This window comes from Galendromus occidentalis, unplaced genomic scaffold (genome assembly GCF_000255335.2).
Source record: "Galendromus occidentalis unplaced genomic scaffold, Mocc_1.1 scf7180000076951, whole genome shotgun sequence".
Taxonomy (NCBI): domain Eukaryota; kingdom Metazoa; phylum Arthropoda; class Arachnida; order Mesostigmata; family Phytoseiidae; genus Galendromus; species Galendromus occidentalis.
This window is the reverse complement of record NW_003804940.1, coordinates 1,029,013-1,054,781: the sequence shown is the minus strand read 5'-3', so window position 1 is coordinate 1,054,781 and position 25,769 is coordinate 1,029,013. Positions and strand designations below refer to the sequence as shown.

Genomic DNA, 25,769 nt, shown 5'->3' with positions numbered 1-25,769 from the left:
GCCGCAGGCTCTCTCACGGCCCGTTCGAGGGCGAATGACCCTGCAAATCGGCCAACAGGCTATCGCTTCCGAGTTCTCTACTTGCAAGGGAGGCCCGCCATGACCTATTCGATCAGCATGGGAGGAGATAGGACCGGAGCCTGGAAATCCGAACGTCCGTTATCGGGTCCGCTGTAGCCGAGCCACTCGAAATTGAACACCCCATAGGCTTGTCCGGGACCGAGCACTCGGTCCGTTTTACCCGACTGACCTTTACACCCGGGTCCATTATAACGAGGTTATACAGGTCAGACAACATTGTAAGATAAAATTTGCATCGTTTATTGTTCTTTCATTATTATCATTATTATCGTTATCAAGACTCATTCCCCAAGAGATTTATTAATCACGATGTGTTCGCTGTACTATGTCCCAATAGTCATTTCTTCGGGAGATGACGCGCACGGGAACAGTGGTTCTTTTTGTTCATTTTGCACAATAGCCGGGCAGCCCTAGAATATTTGCGATGAGCTGAGATTTGGTTTGGTATCTACGGAGTTGGGTGTCTGGGCGCTCATGTAGGTCGAGTACGGAGACGGGCTTCCCCCACAATTCCACTTGCTTCCAGAAAGACTTCCGCAGGGGCTCTCAGCGCCTAACTTTCCTGGAAAGCGGAAAAAAAACTCGTTAGGAACTCGATGCAAGACTCGATTGTTCCGATGGAGGTTATGTCCATCAAAAGCTCTTGAATTTCCTCATTCGGCCAGCCACTAAGGGGAATGGGATTTCGCAGAGGGTATTGGCGGCTTAGCTCATGGAAGATCCTCTATATTTATGATCGAGGAGCGATTCTCGCTATCACGGAGCGAGAACTTTGTTTTAAATCACTTCGCAATATTCTTCCCCGCGACTCGCTCCTCATTTCATCCTTCGTCCATCCATTCTTTCGTCTTTTCCGTCCTGACACGCGAAGTAAATAATGACTCAACAGCTTCTGCATAATAAGGCACAGCATCGAGAGGACCGGAGCCGCCATTACCGCTCCTACTCCACTCGAATCTGCCTCGTCCTCTGAAACAGCTTTTCCTAAATAGGCTCCCTCGGAGTGTTTCAATGTCGGAGAGCAGCATCGAGCGATCGTGCGTTTCCAGGTACTGGAGCAGCCATCGTTCGAGCTCCCGCTCGATTGCGAGCGGTTGAGGTCAGTACGGAGCGTGAATCGAGCCTGCTTTTCCTGACTCCTGCGAAGGAGCTCCGCATTGGTCTCCAAATCTTACACGGTGTGATTTGGCTCCGTGTCGGCACCTCTCTTGGCAGAGCACGGGCATTAGGTAGCGAAAGCATGAGGCAGTGTTGTAGGAAATCACAGGAAGGGAAGGGCTTCAGCTTCACCGGAGATTCTTCCGGTAACGACCCGGAAGCTCAGCGAGCCCGCTGTGTCAGAAACTATGACAGCTGACGCGTCTTCAGATCCGCCTGTCTAGTCCAGTTCGGGATCAGAACTCATAGCACCGATCCGAGTCGGAGGGAGCGAGGACACCGGAGCAGAGTCGACTCGAGCCGAGCAGCGGCGAGGTGAGTGAACAAGCGAGCGGACGGGCGGGCTAGCTTGCGAGGGCATAATTTGGCAAATATTGGTTGTCTCCCAAGACCTCCTTTCGCTTCCCTGTGGGCGCAAGCCGCGGACGGGCGCAGATGCGAGGAGCACGGAACAAAAGCACCGAGTTAGCGTGTCAGTTCCTCTTTGCTCATCAACTTAAGGGTGACCGTGACCAACACCAGTCCGCAAACGTGTCCGGAAATCTTGGAAGTTTTCACCATGACGAGAGCCCCGGAGATCATTCGCTCCCCTCGCGTGACATCCTCGCTTATTCTCAATGTGCAGGAGAATATTTCCACTATCGATGGGGAACCCGATTGTTCCCGACGGCTAAGCTATGGAGGGCTGCTGCGGGTACCGTGTCCGAAAGGTGCCAGCCGGAGTCGAGCAAGAGTCTCCGAACGGAGACGAAAGATTGAATTCAGCAAGTGCGGTAAAAAATTCGTATTAACTGCAACGATTCGAGACTGTCGGGGAGCTAACAGGCGGGATGGTGGGCAGGCGTCTTTCGGAACAAGCGACCGAGTGGGCAGAGAGCGCAAAATGGCAAGTGCATTTGTCACAGCGAACGCGAGTCGGCCCTCCAGACAGGGAGCGGCTGGTGGGAGAAGTTCTCCAGAGGAAAGCCGTCCTTTAAATCGAAGTAGTTCTTCTTGCCGCTGCGTCTCCGCTCCGCGGCGGCGGTCTTCTACAGCTCGCTGGCTGGTCGAATGACTTGCTGCTCGGCTCACGGGACGGCTGACACTAGCTGAGCGGCTGACTTGGTCTCCTCAACGTTCCTGCCTCTTTCTTTCTGTTTCTCCCTCGGAGCTGTCATCTCGAATTAGTCTCTCGGCTCTCTCACGGCGGGAACTCCGACGGCTCAGTGTCTCCAGGGGCAAGGAAAAGGCGGGCGGCAGGAACGAAGGGAGCTAGGAACAACCAGCGAACAACAAACGAGCAAGACGCTGTCTGCGAGGCCGTCGAGAATGGTATACGACGAATTTTGACTCTGAGGATGATTTTCCACGCGGGATCGCAGGATGTCCCTGCTTTGCGACAATCTGCCGAGACACTTATGCAGAGTTTAGGAACTCGTGTGCCGGATTCCGGGCGGGGATGATGATGCCGGAAAACAGTCGACCCACAATCTCTCACAACAACGCCACTCGAGGATCAACGAAGTGGATTTCCCCCCGCTGAGGATACCTGATCCTGATGGCATCCTGATTATGTATCAACAAACGGAAATAATCCAGTTAGACATGTACTTATATCTATGTAGGTATGCATCCTTTTCAGGAATCTCAGCTCTCTTTGATCTAACATCAAGACCACTGGAACACATCGAGGTTTGCTCTCAAAAGCCTGGAGCATCAGCCGGAACAGCCCCAACGCGAAGTGAATGGGCTCCTTTCAGCGTAGTATAAGATCAGCGATCACGCAATCTTGCGACAGGTGGAAAATGTTCCGCGGCGATCCCTCTGAGCCGGTGAGCGGGCTTCAGGGAGACCCCCGGTACGACCGTGGATTGAGCCACGTCCTTCGCAAACATCCACGTAGACAGAATTTCGATAAATAACTCACCATTATGGATTGATTTGGAATCTGGCGAATGCTGCATCTCTCTTGATTTTTCCTTGCAGTCTTTGAGCCCCTGACAATTGTTGTTTGTCGTGGAATCGGCTGTAGTCGAAATTGGTGATGGTGGCATTCCATCAGAGCTGCTCCTCTGTTGATTCAAGCGTTCCTGCTTGCGGAACTTTGCGCGTCGGTTTTGAAACCACACCTGCAAGGGGACAAGAAGGACCTTCTTCAAAAGGAAGCTCGCTTAGCGGTAAGGGGACACGCTCAATTTTCTCCTTCCAGAGCGAGTTCAACGAGCAGACCACGGGCCCATACGAGAAGCACCAACGGTAGCTCTCGAGTGGTGTATCCTCCCCAGCCCCATTCGTTATAAGAACATATCTTCCGTAATGATCGTATGATCTGTCATTTGCTGTAAGTGTGCGCGTACAAGAATATGAGCACGCGAAGGAGGAGGATGATTCGTTTTGCGGTGACAAAAGCTTAGTGGCCGAGGGAGGCCAAGTGGGCGGGTCGGCTTCCTCGGATCGTATCTTCTTGGCGGTCCCTCGCTGTTTCTATGCTGCGGTATGTCGCAGTCATCGTGTTCGCTGACGCTTGCCTCGCATTACTTCCGTTACATTAAACGCGGTTTTGTTCGAACCGAGTTGCTTGCTCTCTTCATTCTGTCGCGAACGAGTGAGCAAGCGAATGGGTACGGGAAGGAGGAGAATGGCGGGAGGAGACCAGCCTGCACAAGTCGATGCTCGCGCGAACTCCAGCGACCAGACAAGCGTTCCTCTCCGACAAATCGCGTAGGTCTTCATCATTGAGTCCCGTCGGCGAAATTTCCTCGACGGAGTGCTCGTCGTTGTCCCGAGTACATATATGTCGGCGGTCGTTCTATCGTTTGACGACTCGATCACGGCTTACTAAACTTTGGTACCCGCACACACCCTGGTAGAAGTCAGGCGACAGCGATTGGATTCGGAACGGATCGCCGATTAGCCTTGCGGCTTACTCCGTTCAACATTCCGTTTAGTTCCACTTAAGAGTAATGATCGGAGGAGATTTCGCTATAGTGTGCCAATAAAGGGGCAACACACGCCAGAGCGTGGAATCTATTTCCTCGATTTTGTGGGAACGGAATGATCGGTCGCTCGAAGAATCAGCGCCATACCGCACACCGAGGACTCGTGTATACACATCGGGGGAATGGGTGGGCGAACAGGATCGTTGTCAGCGTAGCCATCGAGCAAAGCGACTGGCAATCAGGGGATGGAGGCGACCGTTCGCGCGCGGAGCAAGTGAAAGAACGACGACTGGTCTCGTGTCTGTCTGTTCGTCGACCAATCGACGATTTGTGAACTTGAACGAGTCATGATGTGCGTGTTGTGTGTCTTCGTCGTCTGGAGGGTCGCGCTTTGTCGCTCGCTCGTCGCTCCAGCGACAGCCATCGACATCAACAACAAATGGCGACGAGGGGGAGCAACGACAAGGCACAGGTCATAACTCAGCCCAATGAGGGACGAGGACACAACAGTAGAGCGTTTCCTAAGGAGCCCTGAAGGGGTACTTTCGGGGGGCAGTTTGGAGAATGTAGATGGGGGCCGGAGGGGGAGCGTGTATTCCGCGCCTGCCACGCAACTAGCGGAGGCCAGTCTGCCGACTTCGGCCGCCGCTGCTGCTGCTGCAGTAACAGTAGCAGCAGTAGCGGCGTCAGCCTAGACCCAGTAAGCTAGAAGGGGGAGGGGGCGAGCAAGTGGGTGAGCAAGCAAGCAGCCTATAATCGAGTTAGGCTAATCTAATAGAAGGTTGCATTGCAAGTGCAGATTCGTCATCATCGGCAGCGCCGCGCAGTCCCGGCTATCCCCGTCGCGGCCGCCAACTTGCAGGAGCCCTCAGCCAGTCAAGCAGTCAACCAAGGAAGCGACCGGCCAGGCTGGCGGGCTGTCTGGCTGGCTGGCTGCAAGACGACAGACGATACAAACCTATTTGCTTCTTCTCTTACTGGTCTTCCCCGTCATTGAGCTGCCCTCATGTCATCTTCAATGTCGTCCTTAAAGTTCGACAATCTCGTGCTTCATCACATGCTCCGCTTTCGAGGTCGAGATCGAGTTGGGCTTGGGGAGAACGTCAGAACTCGTTTCGGAGCGGGTACATCTACGGAGAAATCGCGGAGAGCTCTTCGTCGGAGCCAGAACGCGAGCTCATGGGAAGATCTTCGTAGTGGGGTATTCGCGCGGGGAGGAGGTACCTGTTCCCACATTCCCGAGTCCCGTTCGAGTCAAGTGCAGGCGAATGTCGCGTGTCCGGAAGGAAGTCAATAAAATTCCCCTTTGTCGGTCGGGTGGACTGCCACATGCTCGTGTGACCCTCTATAGGAGGGAGGCTGCTTTAGTGAGGGCAATATCTGGACGAGAATCCTGGATAACGAATACGTGGAGGATGACGAATACCTGGTGGTATTTTTGTGAGAAAAGCCGCTGCCACCACCGGCGCGGTAGAAGCAGCAGACAGCGGAGCGAGCGGTTTGACAACGCGTGGTTTTGCTCTCAACTTCACTCTGTCCTCTGGCGCGCCCCTCGTTTTGGTAATTCGATTAGCAGATATACTTTCGCTACCCTACCACCCCTGGCTATCTGACTGGCTACGGTCGCTGGCTGTCCGCCACCATCAGAGGAAAACGCTAACCGACAAACGGGCAGACGGATGGATAGATGGACGGACGCACGGACAGACCAACAAGGCAGCAGACGAGCGAGCAAACGAAAGAAAGAACTAAACGAAAGACCTACTCATCGTGCCCCTCGCAACGACTGAGCCCCGGGGGTGGGCGAGCGGGCGGGCGGGCGGGCGCGAAACGGAGCAAACCACCTAAACTACCACCCACTCCCTTGGACGCCTACGCTCGTCCCGTTGGTCCGTTGTTATTTTTACAACAAACTTCTCTCGCCCGAAAAAGTCATTCTATCCCCTCAATCGCTCTCCCACTGGTGGTGGCACGGAGCTCCACCACCCCCACAACCACTGAAATCCAAATCGAGGTCTGAGCAGGGTTGCCCTCCCTTGCAGCCGCTGCTACTGCTGCGGCTGCCGCTGCTCCACGTTCTTCTCGACGGAAGCGACGAGCAAGTTGGACCCCACGAAGCGCCGAGAGCAGCAGAAATAGTGTGAGCAACGATCCTCCCAACGACCACTAATAGTGGTGAAGGAGACATCCTCTATCGGCACCACGGAGGGCGCTGCGAGGAAAAATATATCGGAGCACCAAGTAAATGATTCTTGTTCTCACTTTGGCGTTGGGCTGGTTGGCTGGTGAATCCGGTCCGGGGAATCGTCGTTCCGGTCTTACCAGCTCGCCGATCTTTCCGAGGAGTCGTCAAACGGAGCTTTCGCGACGAATTCCGGAAGGAGAACCATTGCGACACGAGTAATTAGCTTCTCCAGGAGTTTGTCAGCCCCGGTAGAAGTTTGTCGCAGAGGCTCCCGTAGTCGGAGCTCTTGGTACTCCTCGCAACATCGAACGCCTTGGTAACTATGCCCTTTTCGGAGGCTGCGAGTTGGTGCAAGTGAGCGAGTGAGTGAATGAAAGACGTACTGACTGATTGAAAAGATAAATACTTGCCACCCACACACACACGCACGCACACACCAGGCCAGACGAGCGAGTCAGCAAGAGCCAAGCCTTTGCCGAGCTTTCCCATCGAGAGACATGGCACCCTTCCACTCGTTCGTTCTTCCAGATAGGCAGTCGGTGTGTCTAGTGAGTCGGCGTGTTTCGTCATCTCGTCATTCGTAGCTTCCCACCGTCTTGGTCGTCGCCAACGTTGGCCGTCTCCGTCTCAGCAGTCGTCGTCATCGTCGTTCTCGCTGTCGTCGTCGCCGCCCTCGCGCAGAACCGGAGAGCTTCTCCATGTGCAAACAACTCTATTTACTCAGAAAAGAGTCTTTTTTCATGGCTCTCCAACAAGCGGCGTTTGCCAAGGAGAAGCAAAAAGAAAAAAACCTACTACGACGCGGCAGCTCTTTTCCGTTTGTCGCAATGTGTTCCGACGGAGAACAAGGAAAAGTGAGACGCCCCGCACTCCCGTGCTTCCGGGAAGACTCCCCAACTTTCCAGGTGGACTCGTCACGAGAAGCAGGACTTTCAGGAGCCAGAAGATATTTGACCGGAGAAGATCCCCGAGCATTGCAGCATACCGGGCAGCTGGGGATGAAACCCCAAAAGTGCTCGCGTCGAGGAATAGATTGCAATGAATTTATGGGATCATATCGTGGGTACCTGAACCTCCATCTGCCTTAATCCGATCCTTTCGCGAGTCCTTATCTCGGATGCTTCGAAAATCTCTCACGCACCTCCTCCAGGTGGTATCTTCTGTTGCTCTTCCTTGATCGCCTCTTCTGTATCCGGTAATTCGACCACGTGTCGACTCGTTTCCACCCGCTCGGCACGCACTCTTAGCCACGCCTTTCCGTGAAGGTATTCAAGTGTGAAGAGGAGCGGGAAGCACGGTGCTGATAGGAGAAGGAAAGCGGCCGTTCCACTCCTTAGCGGTAATCCAGTTTACGCCATCGTGAGGTGTCTGCGCACAGATAACGGACAGCTTCCCAGGCACGGACTCCTAACCAGATCAGCTGATAAAGACCTGCGCCCACCAACGCAGCGGGACTCGACACGAGCTCGGCAAATCGCATTCCTCTAATACGTATTGTGCTTCCTCGAAACGTTCTGTTCCGATGGCGCGTACGAGGCCGTGGGACGAATGAAATCAGGAACCTCGTTCGAGCAATACGTTGAAGACCAAGTGGAGAAATGTAATAGATTCTCAGCGGATGGCATTCTCCACGAGTTCCACAATTCGAGACCTCCGGGAAAACATTCGGCCACGTTCGGTGATGTCCGTCAGAGAGAGACTGGGCTCGCGTAGTTCTCCGGGCTTTCCGTTTTGGGGGAGTGCCCCTTCGCATAAATTCGTCCGCGAAGAAGAATAAGCGTCCCGAGAGAAGAGATCTTTTTCGATTTCTCCGGCTTCCTGAACAGCAGCCGAATCTCGAGGCTCTGGAGAGCCGCTGAGCACGACAGATGCAGAAAAAAACAGCGTTCGTTTCTCCTGTTGGTTATCCGTTCGGCCCGGTCGGCGAATTGCATGCGAGGAAGCATCTGTTGCTGTCGAGGCTACGCACTTGCCCAGCTAATCGCGTATGCAAGTGAGTCGTGCTCCTCGTTTCTCGCCGCGCTCCGTATTCAGTGTCCCTCAAAGCAGAGGAAACAATGCACCCGGAGCAAAGTGCGGCCCACGTTCTTGGGCTTAGGTACGAACGATCTGCCCCCACCCTCCGCCCATTTGATTCCTCCCCGGTCCCTTCCTTTACGTGGTCGTCCTTCCTTGCAAAGTACTTTTCAATTGGATGTAAACGGGGCGGAGGGTCCGCTGGTTAGATTGAGGAGAGCACAAGCGGCGGAGGCGGCACGAGAAAGAGCACGATGAGGCGCTGTTGCTCTGGAGAAGGAAGAGCCGGGGGTCCGACGGTCGGTCGGTCGATCGCTCTGTCGCTCTGTCGTGGGATCTGAGTTAAAGAACTCTTTGCTTGAGGCAGACCGGCACTCAACCAGCGGACTCGGTAGGCGAACAGGCTGTTTTCTCCCTCTCTCTTCGTCTCCCGTTATTTTTCTCTCACGGACTGCTCGCGTCGCTGGAGACGAAGAGACCATACGTGGAATAATACACTACGACCAGCGCTGCGTCGACCCGTAGCCAGCAAGCCAACCCACCTGGCTGCTCACACGTCTACGTGCCCAGGTTGCTCTTTGCATTTTGAACCGGGAAAACGGAGGAGGAAACAGGGAGCGGAATCGAGAACCGGGGAGAACAGAGGACGCAGAGGATCCGAAGCCGGGATCCACGTCTCGTATAGCAATGCTCGGAACGTTTTAGAAATTTTCGAAACCAGTCTAAGGTTGCCATGGGCTTCACTTTCCCTTCAGTGCAGAACGAAACCTCTGACTTCCTCGACGTCCCGGGGCAACTTTGTGCACCTGGAAGCTCAGCGAAGAGGCTGCAGCCGGTTCCTAGTCGCGGTATCGCGCGCCCCGCTCCATCCGGCTCATCCATTACAGTTCGACGTAAGAACCCCGAAATCTGTGGAATATCTCCTCGTCATCTTCATCGGATTCGTGAATCTGAACTAGGGTCGGCGGTCGATGTTTCGCAGCCTCGTTAACTTCGATGGCTAATTAGCGTATGGTCGAATAATTATCCCGAGATAAGAAGCTCCACGCACGGACGCCTGCGTGCCCGCCGCCGTCGATACGAGCATCGTCGGACGAGTGAAAAAAAACGTGCCGGATCGGTCGAGAACGCCGAACACAGCGCAGGTCGAGGTGCGTCAAGCTTGATTTGCGTATCGGTCGTCTCTCCAAAATATTCATTCTCGCGCCCAATAGGCTCGAAGAGAACACCGCCCCTCCTTCGTCGCTCAGCCCCTCGTCGTTGCCTGCCGCGCATATCCGTCCGCGCGCCACCCGTGCCGCGGCGTTCGGGACATGAAGCGCGTGGATCGCGAAGGTAGGTAGATTTGACAGCCATCCGGTACAATGTTCGGCAACTCGGGGCAAGGATCAATCGGGCGAGTGAGCAATCGGGGGATTCCGGCTCCGCTTGCTCTTCGCAAACTTTCCAGAGATCTAGCCGAATTACTTTTCCTCCTGCTGTAAAGTTTTGTTGCGGGCTCTGGCTGAAGCTGCTCAACTGGAGAGACCATGGACGCCGAACTGGTTGTCGGGTGAAAAATGAGACAAGTGAGCTGTTGCTCATAGAGCGTTCTTTGCGCACAGATATTGACTAGCTGCCTGCTTTCCTCGCTGACTGAGCAGATGGTACCGAACGCGCATCTTAATTGAGAGATTTTTAACTGTACTACCACCGCCGCCACCACCTCCAGTGGCTGCTCTGACACTACCTCTACCACCGAGCAAACTTGAATGGTGTTGGGTAGCGGTTGGGGATTCCCGTCCGAGATTGCTTGAATGTCTAGTTCGTTGCTCGGCTGGCTACACTGGATGCTCGTGGATCGCCCGTTCAAGAAATGCACGAGTATACACAGGCCGAGCGAGTGAGCGACCGGCCGGCTGACTGGTACCGCTGCGGCTGCCTAACTCAGTTCAAAATGATAGATCGTTTTGCACTCGAAATCCGGAGGACGAGGGGACATGACGAAGCTTGTTAGAAGGCTTGTAATGCAAATTTTCCGAGCGACCATGCGTCCGCGATGTGAAAGCCCAGCGAAGCAACTGATTTCAGGTCCAAATGCGTCGCGATAACACCGTATTGTTTTTCCTTCCGGTAGCGCTGAATGCGCTACCGGAATCGTAATCATGGGGTAGATAGTTGGGGGCTCGTACGGATAGGACGCGTCGGGAATGACGTCGAGAGTGAGAATCCGAAGGCTCTCCCACAGTGAGCACGGCGCATTTACGTCGCTCCATACATGGGTCAAGCACAGTTGGAACTTGACGGGGGATGTCACGATCTCGATCGGATAGCGATCGCCTGAAACGCTACGCGAATCGAATGAGCCAATGAATGATCTCGGGGGACGTGAATCCAGAAATCAAGGCTGAGGCATTTAATTGAATTCAATCGTGGCCGAGATCTGAGTTGACCACTCGAAAGAGATCGTATCGGGCGAGAGAGCGACTGATGGATCCGCGGAGAAGAAAATAAATTGTGACTTCGACTTGTACCAATCGTTTGATTAAATAGAAAGGGCCCAACACCCTTCAGAACGGACGGGAGAGAGAGGGAGAAAGCTGGATCGGAGAGAGTTGTAAGATAGCGAAAGAAACCATGATTTAGAGAGCCTGTAGAAATGAAAGTGACTGAATGTCGACTGCCCGCGAGCGGCCGACCGGCCGGCCAACTGCGACTGACTGACTGTATTGAGTTTCAGTCTCCTGAGGTCGAGGATTGAGTTACGAGGGGTAAACACAACACAAATATGACGAATGAGATGGTTGTTCTGGTCGAGGTCACCACCGGCCGTCTATACACTCGTTCGGAAACCGCGAGCCATGCGATAGAGGCAGACTCGGATCAGACGTCTGCAGCCTCAGCTTAATTATTGAAAGGAATGCGACCTTGGAAGACGGAACGATTGTTAGGAGAAGAAAATCACTCGCGCCCAGCCTCAGCTCCCCAGATCGGGAGCATGAAAAATCGTCAGACTCGTGAAAACGTCAATAAAACGCCCGAGAATGCCACTGTGTTGGGGAGGTAGCTGAGATGCCAGGAATCAATCTCCCATCGACAGAAGCATCTCGCTTTCGATAGAATCATTTGAGGAGGAACTCTCATTGGACTCGCACTGGTCAGCCATATTGTTCGAGCTCTGACTCGACCCACGGACTCGGACCATTGTTGATTGTTGACCCGTTTCGACTGAATCATTTGAAGGCAGACCGTGAATTTTTGTTCGCAGTCCATCAATTCATCTCCTGAACTAGTTAGCGCGAACGGCCGGTCTCGGACCGCTGCTTTCAAGTCCAGCTTGCTCGGATGGTTCGTGAGCACTTTGCATTCAGCCGAGCGACGGCTCGGACAGGAGGCGTGACTTGCAATTTCCCTTATTTATTGGCTGGTAATTGTCAACCTATGCACTATATGGTACTCCAGAGCCTGGCACTGCCTTAAGTGGTAGCGGTAGTTGCAGTGGTGATGGTCGCCGTGGTGGTGCGCAACGACTTACGCAGCCATTGAAAGTTGTAATCGGGCAATAAAACTGTTGAACTCGCGAGCTCAATGGAATCTCATTCTCGATCGCGCGACTCTCTTGCCAGTTTCGGTAGTTTGTCGGAAGGTCTTTGAGTCACGGCAACAACTCCTAGAGGAGATTGTAAACACTTCAAGGAGCTTCTCGCAGATGGTTGACAGGTGGTGGCGTCAAAGGGTGCGAAGTGGCATTCAAACTTTCGCCGTGGCCTGAAGGATATCGCCGCATCGACACATCGAGAATTGAGTCGATGACGAGATGTCAACCCGGAGCTCGGACTGCTCAGACTGGCATCGATGCACTGCCGTCAGGAGTGCACCACTCCTCCTCACTTCAGCGGAGCAGAGGAAACTCACAAAGGAAAGGATGGAAGCGGCTGAACACCGAAATGGCTCGTCCCAGTAAACTGGGTCTGAGCGGGCCGTCTCTCGACCGTCTTCCGAGCAGACAGCTGACCGGACTTGAGTCACCGAGCACAAAAATCTCGAGTGCGTGCGATCACTGGAGACAGGTTAAACAATCATTTAATTGTCCGTATCGTCATCCTTCGCCCGCTCCCTAGTCCCGCTCTCTTGCTCGTGCCGCCATCTGCCAGCTAGTCGTCAGCCAGCAAGCTAGCTAGCTGCCTGGCTACCGGGAGCGACAGGGTATTTAAACACATATAAGCTTAATAGAGTTGTCATCCACGGTCTTTGAGTCCATTGTCATTGAGCTTCGACAACCGCGACAACAGCGACGACGAAGAGAAGGACGACACGGGGTGGGGGACCGGAGCTTAGCATAGCTCAACTCAGAATCGCATTGGCGCACCGGGGAGAAGCTGTCGGGGTGTTGCGGTTGCTCATCGACAATAGAACTCCCCCCCTGGTGCCGCTTGCTGATCTATTTCTACCGACAGAGAGACGATCAGCAGCACAGCATCCTCGTTGATTATCTGATCAAAATCCTCTACGATATGGAACGCTGCCGGGTCGACCCATGAGTTGCTATCGTGCGGCTATTTTCAGTTTCTCGGAACCTCGGATCGGTTCCTGGATCCGTGTGAGATGTGCTGATTTCCTACTGGGGAACTCCATAGGATTCGGCGGAAGACCACGGAAGTTCCGGATCGGAAGACCGTCGAGCGGATTAGGTAAAATGATTCGCACCGCGCGATCAGAACGCTTTCCGAGATTGGTCTCCGGCACTCGGTCCGCTGTACGGACGTGTAGTCTCCATGAAGCGGGAAATCACAGGCGGGAGAGCCCCGGTGATAGAGAGATGTGACACAGAGCGGATGCTCGGCGCATTTTCAATATTAAAAAAACGAGCGGGAGAAGTGAAGAGACATCGCTTCACGCGCCATTGATCTCGCTGATGAATCTCTGAAGTCAGCGACGGAGTACCGGCCGGCACCTGGTGACAACAATACAACGAAGGCAAGAGAGGAGCGATATCGCGAACGCACGGAGCGAGCGACAGATAGATAGAAAACGAATACAGCGAACCCCGCTCTCGACAGAAGACTTCTCCATTCAACAAAGAAACACAAAAAAAATATACGATCCAGCTCGACATATTGTCACATTTAGTGAAGCTATCGCCAGGCACTCGCTCTGTTCCGCAAGTCCGCGAACCCCGATGACATACAAACGGTTCTCCATCCACGAAAACGCTCAGGACGGGACTATCACTAATAGCAGTAGCTACCGCTGAAACGGCCATTAGAGTTGTCGAAGTTCCCGCATCCTGGATAACGGAACGGTGCCGCGAAAATCACAGTCGTCGAAAATCTCTTCCGGAATGGTCCGGTGGCGCGCAATCTTCGCGAGGGCTCGGGACGATCATGGTGGCTATCGATGGATCGCTAGGCGCTAAATTTTTTCGCCGCAGTACTTGTGTAGCGAGCCCGGAGAACTACCTAGGTGTTCGCTGGTGCCGGCCTGGTGTAAATTGAATTTAGTCCACCTGCACTAGAAACTCTCCCACCACGTCCCAAATCCTGAGTAATCTGTTAATCTGATTACAGCCAAGCTAGCGGCAGCCGGCCGGGCTGACTGAATGGTTGGATGGCCAGCCCAGGAAACGCGTGCCACATCGCCCCCTCCAACTTCTTCTTCCCCCGAGCTCTGAACCCGGCCACAGACATCCTCCGTGGACTATTTGTTTCATAACAGGTGCCAACAGATTGTGCTTTGAGGTTCATTGACGAACTCCACGAGTAAGAGGATAAGTGGCGGATAAGTGAATTCGTATCTGCTATGTAAATACGAGACGGATAGAGACAAACGGAGCAGATGTGCTCGCCGAGGGACGAGAGCCCGAAAGTGCAAGCCCAGAATCCTCCGCGCCGGACGAAAGAAACAAAGGCTTCTATTCACCCGTCAGTACTTATCCACTTGCTCGGCGAAATAGTGAGCTGTTCACGCGGATCGATCCCCGGTGAGCCTCCAGATTGTATATTGCGAGGGCGGTCGGCAATGACAACTATGACAAGAATTCAGTCTGAACTCTTGATCTTGCTCGGGTGTCACCGCGAGCCCTCCGAAAGGTGTTTTCGGTTTTTGAACTCTTCCGAAGCGTACGAACGCTGGCAGAACGATGACGTCTTCGTAAGGGTTGTTATGATGTATGATTGTATAGTTAAGCCCCCGCTCTCGAGCCTTCTGAGGTAAACCAGGTCCTGTCTTCACCCTCCACTCGAGAGCATCGCCATCCCTCATGGGAAAGTCAAACTGTCGACTTGGCGTCCTCCCACGCAGCGAAATTCATCGTTTCAATGTGGTTACACAAAGGGCCCCGAGCCCACTTCCCCCCTATAGACAGGCGAATAGATCCGGCGGTAGATGAGCTAAAAGAGAAACTTGTTTGACCAGTCCCAAGCGAAAGTGAAGATGACACACTCGATCTCTTATAGATTTCATGAAAACTTCACCGACAACAACCGCGGTTCCCACAAAAAAATGAGTGAATCCCGCGCCGTCGTTCCGGACGAGAGTTTTCAAGCCCAAAAAGAAGGGGAGGGCGAAGGCCACGATGGTGTTCGGAGAGCACTTTCACTCTGACTGCAATTTCAGCCAGCGAATTCGGGCGCTTCCGGATTATCTCCAACAATTTATCTCCAGGACTGATGTTCTGAGCATCGCTCTCTGCCCGCGACTGATCAGCCGGACCCGCTCGAATCCGATGGAATTCGAGTCTGGGAATTCGTCCGCGTGTTTGCAGCGGACCCGCCCAAGTGCTCATGGAGAAGAAATCGAAAACTGCTCCTGAGACAGACACGTGTCTTGCTGCTGCTGCTGTCGTGGTTTGTTAACCAAAGCCTCTTCAAATCGATTTTTCTATTTCCCCGCTCCCGTTCGATCCCTCACGGACCGTTCGTGGTATTCCACGAGCCATGTCACTTTTTATCCACTTCAAACTCATTCTATAATAATACAAGCAAAGAGCTGACTGAGCGTCTCTGCGGAGGTGCCCCAAACCATTCCGAAACCGGATCGAGCATCATCTGGACGGTGACTACGGCGGCCAGTTTTTGTTGAATATATGTAAGTGATTCGCTTGCGCAAGGAACTCTCATACAGAGTGTAATTGACCTCCGACAGCCGCGATGAAGGATCGGAGCCCGCGCGCGATCTTCAATCATGGCCAATCAGACACTGGCCAATCAATATCACGGCCCTGCATTTTTGAGCGATGTTCCTTCGCAGCTTGCAGCGTCGAAGAGGGAGCGATTCTCCGAGCCTCGAACATGCCATGAAAAGTGATTCTGCGCTCGGCTGGAATAACAGAGAATCCGGAATGGTATGAGCTCGGATCCGAGGACTGAGCTTCGATCCATTCAGGGAAGCGGCAACCTGCTCGGCTGGTCCTATTCAGAGCTCGACGAGGCGCGTTTCTATTCATGATGAAGCAGCTAATGGACCGAACTCAAATGCAGTCAGTCAAGTGGTTATTTGGTTGTCGCCCATCTAAGGCCTAGACTCCCGGGCTCGACGAGCTCGCGCATTTCCCCGACCGACAAGAAGCCTAACGACGATAGACAGTCAGTGGATCAGTGAACACATGACTGACTCCATTCAGTTTCAATGAACTCTTCAAGTGAGCATCGCAGGTGTGCTACACGGCGGACTGTATGTAGGCGGATTGAAGCTCAGGGAGGGGACTTCGGGTACTGCGAGAGGACTCAACCGCCAGGGAACAGTTTTCCCGCGTACATACCTCAGAAGCTCGCAATTTTCCAGAATTCTACGGGATTCGAATCGACTTCGCGACGTGGAGCATCCGTGCTGCGAAGGAACCTACGACGTGTACTCACCTGGACCCGTGCTTCTGTGAGGTCGGTTTTCATTGCGATCTCCTCCCTCGTGTAAATATCGGGGTAGTGCGTCTCCTGGAAAGCCCGTTCAAGTTCTCGCAACTGCGCCGAGGTAAACGTTGTCCGAATCCGTCGCTGTTTCCGTTTTTCGCTGAGGACGCCCTCAGTGTGCGGCGTTGGGGACGAATAGACTTTGTATGGGAGAGCGGCGGTCGCGGCTGCGGCTGGAAAGGAAACATCGATTATGAATATCACTAGCGTCAACTGCTGATCAGCTGGATACACGTTTAATACGGTACTCCCGGTCCCCCGTGAGATCGTCCAGGAGCTCCCCTCCGAGGACGAGCGCGTTTCCGAGTCGTGGAATGTATGTGGTTTGTTACAGTGAGTGTCTCGATCAAGGTCAGCTCGACTCCGTCAGTAGCTACATTATGCGTCTTGAGACGCACCGCTCGGAGCGAGGGTACGCTCCGAAGCATAACGAGGGCATTCTTCTCGGAGCGACCTCGATGTCGCTAGGAGTTGTTCCGCGCGAGGATCGCAAGTATGGGGCGGCCTCGGAAAAATGCCACGGGATGCGGAAAAGGGCATGAGCTGACGTCACCGATGGAGTATCCCCGAAGGCTTTGCACCACCGCCGCTGCGGCGCTCGCTCAGAGTAAAGCAGCCAGGAAAACAGTCGAGTGAAGTCGTTCTCTGCCGCCGCCGCCGCTAGCTGGCAGCAGAAAAGGCAAAGGAAAGGCAGAAACGGCGTCTCGGGAAGAGGGAACAGCCTCCACCGTCGCTGCGTCGCTCCCGCCGCCGCCGCTGCCGCCATCTCAAACAGGAGGGTTGTAATTTGATTAGAGCTGAGGAGCCAGCAGCCAGCCAGTCGGGCTGCCTGTCTGCTCGCAGGAGCTGGTTCAGGAGAGCAAGCACAGGGACGAACAGCCAGCGAGCCAACCAGTCAGACCGGCAGGCAAGCAAGAAGAGCAAGACGACCAAGGAGGACGGGACGCCATACAGCCAAGGGAGCACCACTCGGTCGGTCGGCCGGCCGACCGGTCGCCTCGTCTCAGCCAGCGAGCCAACCAACCGGCATTCGAAGCAGGCAGAGGAGAACACAGGACGAAAAAAAAGAAGACATGAGAGAAGGTTGAGAGAGACAAGGACGTCTCTGAGAAACAACTCACACACTCAAACGAACAAACGCACGAGCAAGGGGTCGGAACAACAACGAGGGCAAGCAGAGAGGACTTCGCCGGAACTTTTTCTTCATCACCGCTTCTCGGCATGGAGTTCATCGCGCGACTTCTCCGGTTGTGGATTCTATCGGAGGAGCGCTCATCTGCTTCTCGTTCGAAGCAGAATATCCGTACCGTCGCATCTGCTTGCCGTGGAACGATCGCCCACCGACAACGGGGAATGCTTTTCGGCTTATGTCCGGGATCCGGTCACGAGCCTTGACCGTCTCGACGTCCATGAGCTTCGTCCACGCCGTCGGGGCAGCCCATCCCGAGCGGGAGTCTCAGAGTCGAACGTTCTACTCGCTGAACAAGCGACCGCGCCAGGAGGGACAACGGAGCCTCCCACACGACCGAGCACGCAAGCAAGCAAGACAGTAAAGGAAGGGCGAAGCAAAACTTGCCGCCGGCGCCATGTTCCCATCATAAAGCCGGGCTATTATGTGCCGTGTCCCGCTGAGTCCGACAGAGGGCTCCGTTCCGCACTGCTTAGTCAAAACGTCGCTTGCGCGCTCGTCCCGTGGTGTTCCATGGTGTGTTTATGTGCTCATGGACCCTGTCGTTGTCATCGTGCCCATTATACCCATCGTCATTATCGTCGTCATCGTTGCCGTCATCTTTGTTCTTGCGTTGAACCAGCAAGTTGGAGGTCAGCGAGGCGCAACGCGCTCTCGATGCTATGCCGAGATCTCGTCGCGAGCTCTCTGTTTTGGAGCCAGGGCGGGACGGGATATCATATTTAATTTCCATGGAAAGGCTCCTCTACTGACACGTTTCCCGGACTTCAGCAGTAGATAATAATGGTTCGGTGGAGGATTGCTCCCCCGGCAGCGGTCTTCGCCGGCTGATAATTATGGAAGTATTATCTGTAGAAGATTTTCCGAGATCAACTAGGCAGGCAGAGACACGACGAGGCGGGATCAAGGCCTCTACGGCTCCCTGCCTCTCTGCGAATGCTCTCTTGCAAAGACGCTCAGAGCGTCGCCTCGGGTGTGATTTCGGGGACGGAGTTTTGATTCCCATCGCTAAGGGAATCAGGGTCAAGGTATAAGCCGGTTGAGCATTTCCACCGGGGGCCGAGCTTCTGAATCTCTCCAGGTCAACGCTGCCATCCCGAATTTCCGTCGGGAGGGCCCGATTGAAAACGGACCTAAGCAGACTATCATAAGACCCGCATGACGGCTTCGTGTAGCTCATGGCATGTTGACTTTGTTGCGGCAGAAGCCTTCGGCGGCGTCAATTCATTCGCGATTCTAGCCATACTCCATGACCGAAGCATATTCCTGTATGCAGTGTTCATCCCTATGCTCCGAATCTACTCAGTTCCTGGACTAAGGGATGATAATTTTCTTTAATTCTAATTGGTCTTGCCATTGGAGATCAATCCTGTCGGGGGCAGGGTCCAGATTCGGAAGCCCCTCCCCTGCGAGCACTCAAGTATCGATGCATTCTTCCGGCAATCGCGGGAACTCCAGGCGTATCCTCCATATGTTTTGACGTCAACGGAATCAGCTGGTGGGAAGGTCTCATAGAGCAGGCGAGACAAGCGATGAAGAAAAAGCGAGAGAAAGGAGAGAGAGCGGTAACAAGAGGGCGAGTGTCTTGCTTGCCACCGCCGCCGTCTCGAAGTTTATGTCGTTCCTCGGCTCCCAGCCTGCCAGTCGGGCCGCCAAGCTGCGTTGTATGTAGTACCTCGTTGGTTCGTTCGTTGCTCTTCCCCTCGGCTAGCTAGCTCGCTCCGTTCGTTTCTCCATGATAAATTACACCCCTCCGACTCCCCGGAGTTCGTCCATCCCCCACGACCACCAATGCCGCCGCCGCCGCTGCCAACACCGCCGCCGTACCCTTCCCAAGTCGTCGTCGTTGCCTCTTCTGCTTCGTTCCCTCTCCTGGCAGCAGCACCCCAACCCCACGATAGGCGGAGCTTGGGGGCGGAGTCTGACCTGCCGTTATAAGGCTAAGTGAGTCTCTCCTCTCTACACCACCGCCATCGCCGCTGCTCCTTGCAGCAAAAGCACCAGCAATGGACAACAACAATAGCGTCCGAGATAACGGCGGCGGCTGCGACGACGGCAACAACAATAAATGAAAGGATTTGAGCTTCAACAAAAGCTAACGATAAATAAGTTCCGCTTTTTCCTCGGCTCGGAACCTGAGTTGAATATCTAAAGCTCAGACCGACCATGACCGAGTGTTCAATGCCCGACGTGATCGTGGCATGGCGTTCCGTGGCGTAAGGGTGCCCCGAAAGCCGTCTACCGAAGCAGCTAATTGAATCGAATGAATCAGCGAAGGGAATGAATTCCGTATACCACGTAAACGACGTCATCTGCGTTGCTGGCGCAAGGGTATCGGCGCAACTGACAGCCCGGAGCCAACAATGGAACGGCGGCATAGACCGCTCGAAACTCGAGGGTTTCAAACTCAAATTCGATTCTGACATCTCTCGCTTCTTTTCTTCGACACTCGGAAACGATGGGCGAGAACAAGGAAGCGGGGTAAACTTCGCCGATGAAATTTGAGAGCAAACCCGCGACTCCGCCAATTTCCACTCGGCGTTCGCTCAACCCGCAATTTCGTCAATTTAGGACGAAACAACGCAAGGCAAAGACTTCACATTAGAGCTGATGATGCGAGCCACCAAGCCAACAATGCGTCGAAGGCCTTGATTATTATCGTTCCGTTATCAAGATTACAGTCCGGGTAATGTGCTTAACGTGTTGTGCGGACGCCTCAGTGGCCCATTTTAGAGAACGAGCTGAATATTGAATTATCACCCGCAATTCTCATAAGTGTTTATAGCCACACTGCCGAATCCCGATTGTTGTTCGCAAATCCAGAGCTGGTTGCGCTAAATCTCGATGTCCCGCCTGCGCAATTTATTCATTAGACGGAAAACCCTTCAAATAGCGCAGTTTCGAGCCCGTGGTGCTGCGATCTTCGCTAGACGAGACAGGCGATTGCGATGTCGACCACGAAGGGAACGCAAGTCCTTTTGTCGCTCGGCTTATAAATCCCTCCCGGGGAACTCGGAAGAACTGAAACGTCGGACGAATGTCCTCCGGAGGAGTGAATCCGTCCAGCCATCGCTGGGGGTTGTTCTTCGGACGAAATAGAAGTCCTCTTAATGCCTCCAAACAAGGCGTTTGAGATGTGGACAACTTTCGAAGTCGGTTTCCTTGACCTGACGGTGAATTGCTCCGCATCGAAGCGGCGAGTCCTCAGGGAGCAGGCAGCCGTTCAAGCGCGCCGCCATACGATGCGCGTGAATCTGTCTGGCCGCACACAAACTCGAACCCCAGACGACATTAGGCCTAATTTGAGGTGGACACATTAGTGTTAGAGCTAGCTCCTTCCTGTTAATGACTAGAGCCGACCGTTTCCCCGCAAGTTAGCGGAGGAAGATTGGCGAGCTCTCGGAAGGCGCGGGACAGAGAAGGGTTTCAGCGTTGCACTCTTGTCCTAGAGCTGTTCGTCGTCCTCCACTAACACCACCAAACTGTAGCCAGAGTCCTGCAACGGCGCGCTGCGGCGGCGGCGTGAGAGTGCCACCAAGTGGTAATGGTGGCGGAAAAAAACTGCTGGATTTGGTGTCGTCTGTGTCCGCATAAACTCTAGTCGTCCGACGGCCGCAGAACGACTAACTTGTACAATGGTCACTGGAATTCGATTAAGCACACGACAAGAGAGCTACTTCGCCTGAGTTGTTCGTTCCGTTGTTGCAACTTCCCATTGTTCCCGAGTGAGTGTGCCCCGATCGCCACAGAACTCCTACAATCACCCAGTAATCATCCGATGCCCCTCAGAAAGTTCCCGACCGCGTGAAGCGACTTCCCGTCTCAATCCGTTGGAGTCGTGCCCTCTGTCTCGGACTTCTCAGCCGAGGGTTCCATTCTTTCGAACAAGGTGACCATCGCTTCAGAAAATTAGATTCGGAAATTCATCGAAACTCTCGAATCATTCGTTCCATGTACATATTGTTCGAGTTTTCGCTCTGTCGGATCGGTCGAGCCGAAGACTGGTGAGCCTCTGCACTCAGAGGTGTCAGGCAGAACTAATAATCATGACAAACGCATGCGGTGAGTTTTCCGGACGTCTCTGAAGCTGCGCGGAGTTCTGATGAATGTTCAGCAGTCCGCAAAGTGGTGGAGCGCTCAGCTGTCTTGGCTGGTCGTCGGCCGCGACACATTATTGCGATTAAATGTGACAAATGCCGCAAATTATGCGAGCGGGCTCACTAATTGTGAAGAAAGTCCGAAAAAGTTTCGACAATCCGCACATTAGATTAATGTTTCAGTCGGTTTGAGCCCAACGAGCGAGGAATTGGAACGATGGGAATAGCGGCAGCGGCAAATGGAAGCGCCCACGAATCGGATAGCACTCACCATCATCAGAGTGGCCGAGCTCGAGTGCAAATTCCACAACTGCGACGACGACGTTACAGCGGCGAAGAGAAGCACGGAGAGACTAAGAGTCCCAAATGACGATATCTTGGAAGAAAAATGTTCGGTAGCGATCACGCCCTCCGTCGTTCTTCTCCCCGTTCCTCAGACCGCCCGTCCGCCAGCCCGCCCGCCACCTCGTACGACCGACCACACGGCGAGCAACAGTCCCCGCAAGTCGTCTTCGTCGTTCTTGTCGGCGTCTCCGCCATTGTTGAGTGAGGGACCGGGAGGCCTAGCTGAATAAAGGGACGCTTTGATGAGCTGGTTTCCGATCACGTCCTCGGACAAGCGAGCTCGTCTCTCTTCGAGCTCGAGCGAAGAAAGTCCGAGACGCGCAAGCGAGCGTGCAAGAAGAAGTCCGCCCGACAGCCAGTTAGCCAGACCGCAGCGATCTGACTTTTCCGTCATCGCTCAAACAAGTCGATGCCTCTAAAAACAGCTGTTTATTCGAAAACAACACAACGACGAGGAGAAGCAAAGAGACGACTCGTACAAAGTCTTCCCCGGAGGTTCGCTGGAGGCGAAAAGCCACCCTCGGCACACGGAAGCGGAATCGCCTCGGTTCACCTATTTGTCATTCGAGTGCATTGTTTATCAGCGCTGTTTTCGGCGGGAGGTGGAGGAACATTCCGACGAGATACGGTAGCGGCCGGAGCTGCTGAGCGTTTTATGGAATCTTGATGGCCCTCCCGGTTATATCGTCTGGGTCTCATTGTGGGAATTTTTCCCGCAACCTGTGAGAATCGCTTCTTCCGAACTCCCCAAGCAGCGCAGCGATAGGAGGACAGCGAGTCCGGTTCCAGGGAGCGGCCAAGAGCTGAACGGAAGTGTGATTTGCCGCATCCAAATCACATTTCTATTGGTGCCCATCGGTCAAGTCGCCCCGCAGACGTCCGGTTATCGCTAGAGGGAGCCATCGGAAAAATCCACTTGTTGTAGCCGATGCCGACGTTGTCTTCGCTACTGTGGCACCGCCGCATGGATTGCTGGTAGAGCAGCACCCACCAGTGGTGCCGCCGCGAGTGATCTCCTGAGTTTCATCCCTCAAGTCGTCGACGTTCCCTGACTCAGACGAAAGCCAGTTGGCATTCCGAAACGCCAACAGCGCCTCGCCAACGTTGGGGATCGATTTTTCAAGCAGCACTCGCTCGGTCTGTCGGACTCTTCGGTCGACGATCGGCGAGGGGTTGCCGTGTTCCGTTCGCGGAAACAATCCATTTGAGTCGTTTGCAGTAGCGCTCTTCATGAGGGTTTACATCTATCGTCGACACCTGATTGGAGATCTGGCACGGAGAGCGCATGCGCCGATGACCGAGAGACCGCACGCAGAGGACGGCGGAACTTGTTTTTGTAGAGGACGACTTACCTTGACCGAACCATGAAACTTGTCGCCCGGAACGATCTCTGTCCGGACTCCAATCTGATAAGCGGTCGGTGCGAGGCCAAACGTCAGCATCGGTTGCGCCAACAGGAAACGGGAACACTCCTCGGGCTCCACCTGCGCAAAACGAAAAAATATCTATTATTTTCTGATTTCGAAACGCAAGGCCGGGCAAAAGTCTCCAGGCATCCGAGGAGATGGGATTCCCCCTCGTTGATGAAGTTTTCACGCCTTATCAATCTACAATTTCCCCGAGAAGTTCCCAGCATGTCATTCCATCTTATCGCAACAAGTTTGTCTTTATCTTCCCTTATCGACAAGCATGGGCGGTGGGGACCGCCGAGGGAGTCACGTGAGTCTTGATTGGTAGTGGATTATGTGACAAGAAAGAAATACGGGGTGCTCAGCGGGTTTAGCATTCAAATATAAATCCCATTTGCGACGACAAGCCGTTGGGATGGGAGCGCTCTTCTACAAACATACATCAGTGCCGTAAGCCGCCTACATTCTTTTCGCGATCATTGACCACTTCAGCACGACGCGAAGCGCGAATTCTCTTTCTTCCAAACCAGCCCCAGTGACTTTTGCTGTCTAGGTGATACCTTTCATCCGATTCTGCTAATCAGAAGCTCCAACCAAAAGAAGAATGCCATCCCTGATGAGAGGACCGACGGCGAAAGCTCGACCGCTAATTTTTATTCCCTCTCGGTACCTTTCGCATCGGGCGATAAATCATAACTACTCCCGCTAGGGTTAAGGGTAAACTAGGCTCAAGTCGTTATTCAACCAGCGACCGGGTCGAGCCATCCATCATGCTCATTGCTCATCGTCACTATCGCGGTGCAACAATCCGCGTGTTGCAACCGTACTAGGCCGAACTAACCCCTGACCTTTTCTACTCTCTTGTTTTTTTTTGTGAGCGGAGCTCGATGTACCGCAGATTGAGCATCTGTCATTGGAACTGTGTAGGTGAATTGACACGGAGTGCTGACTTGCTCGCTCACTCGAATGCTAGCAAGCACTTCCGTAAAGTAGCCTTTGATTGAGGGAAACGGGCTGCTTCTGACTGACATCTAGTTTAGGGGAGGCTTCTCGGACGAGTCTCCATTCCACGATGTTGTCCTCTCGCTGATATAGATATTAGAATTCTCCCCTATCGATTTGGGGAAATCAATCTGAAGTTCGAACGCCCCAGTCCAATGAGGAGATTTTCTCCCGACTGATTTTCGTCCGGGATTTCTCCATACTCGAATGTTGTCAGCATGGAGGGAAAATGAGCTGTGTTTCTGCAGAGGAATCGACAAATCTGTCCGAGTGGGTGAGTCAAGTCGAATACACAACCACAGCTGAGCGAAACCGTTGAAGCGTTATCTTGTCGCTCGTGGAAACGAGTAAGTCTAACTAACAACGATTCCGCAGAAACCCTCCTCCCGCCTTCACTGATGAACTGCAAAAACTTATCTGAGCCAGAACAAGTCCCTCACGCCGGGTCTATGGTGTGTGCGGTCGGGAATCGCAATCGGGCTGGCTACGCGAATCGTTACTAGTTTGGCTATAAATCAAGTTGCGCAAGTCTCTCTAGTCAGTCGTGAGTGAAAAAGGGTTTCGCTGAACATACATGGGTAGAGCTCCTCGCTTAGCGAACGAGTGTTGGAGCAGGTTCGCCTCGGAGCAGTGTCGGGTTTCTGACTTTTGTTTTGTTTATTTATTGCTCGATTCTTTCTGGTGGGCTCCCGTCGCCCTAATAGCAGGTACATGGGAGTAACGGAAGGGTTTTACGAGCGGAAGTCGACGACGATGACCAGCGACGGGAGCAGCAGGAGGAGGAGGAGGACGAGGACAACGAATCCTCAGAGTGAAATCGTAGCTAGACCGACTGTGGCAATGAGGCTTCTGAACGGGAAATCGAGTCCGACAAAGGACTTCGTTCGAGCTGCTCGAACAGTCCAAAATGTCATTTAGGAAGAAACAAAAGCAAATCGTTCGCTGGCTTTATTGTTATTGAGCGCCGGGTCTGGTCTCGTCTCGAGGCCCAGACCGGCCAACACCAGACCTCGAGCGCCATGAGCAGAGCACAGTACTTTCGAAGAGACCCCGTCGCTGCGTCTACCCGTGGTCGGAGCGCCACGACTGATCTTTGGCAAAGCGTGACCAAATCGTGGGAGGCAGTCTACGACACGATTGAACTGAACTCACCTTGGAGCCCGACTCCCGAGGAAAAAACGTGGGGAGCCGTCGCGTTCGGTGACGGCGAAGAGGTGCCTTGAGACGGAATGGGGCTGTCTTGACGTTTGCTCGGGAAAATGCCCGCAGCGGGATTGGCAACGGCGGAATTTACAGGCGGAGAAGCGGAGAAACCACGCGCGGAGGGAGTGTAGCGGGGCATTGCGTTGGCAGGACTAGATACACCGTAACTAGCATTTATGTCTGTTGAATATGGCGCACAGGGCAGCTGGTGGTCCAGGCCTCCGCAGTTGGCGTCGAACGCCGCCTGGGCAGCCTGGTTCAGATAGGAATAGTCCATCAT

General features: G+C 53.8%; 1 protein-coding gene across 1 annotated transcript; it reads right to left on the bottom strand.

Moving 5' to 3' along the window:
* Positions 1–491: 491 nt before the first annotated feature.
* Positions 492–25,769, bottom strand: LOC100905961 (retinal homeobox protein Rx3). Its single transcript, XM_029110662.1, has 6 exons — positions 25,439–25,769; positions 23,228–23,359; positions 16,194–16,417; positions 3,146–3,347; positions 1,632–1,634; positions 492–643 (listed from the first exon to the last, which is right to left on the bottom strand). Exons 1-6 carry the CDS (start codon positions 25,767–25,769, stop codon positions 492–494), a joined length of 1,044 nt encoding a protein of 347 aa, XP_028966495.1.

Bases quoted from the DNA above. Each gene is read 5' to 3' on its own strand.
- LOC100905961 (XM_029110662.1), bottom strand. From the start codon at position 25,769: ATGATGGACTATTCCTATCTGAACCAGGCTGCCCAGGCGGCGTTCGAC. The intron at 16,418-23,227 runs GTAAGTCGTCCT...TTTCCTTTCCAG, and splicing joins AGTTTCATGGTTCGGTCAAG to CCGCAGCCGCGACCGCCGCT. The intron at 3,348-16,193 runs GTGAGTACACGT...GTCCCCTTGCAG, and splicing joins TCACAGAAGCACGGGTCCAG to GTGTGGTTTCAAAACCGACG.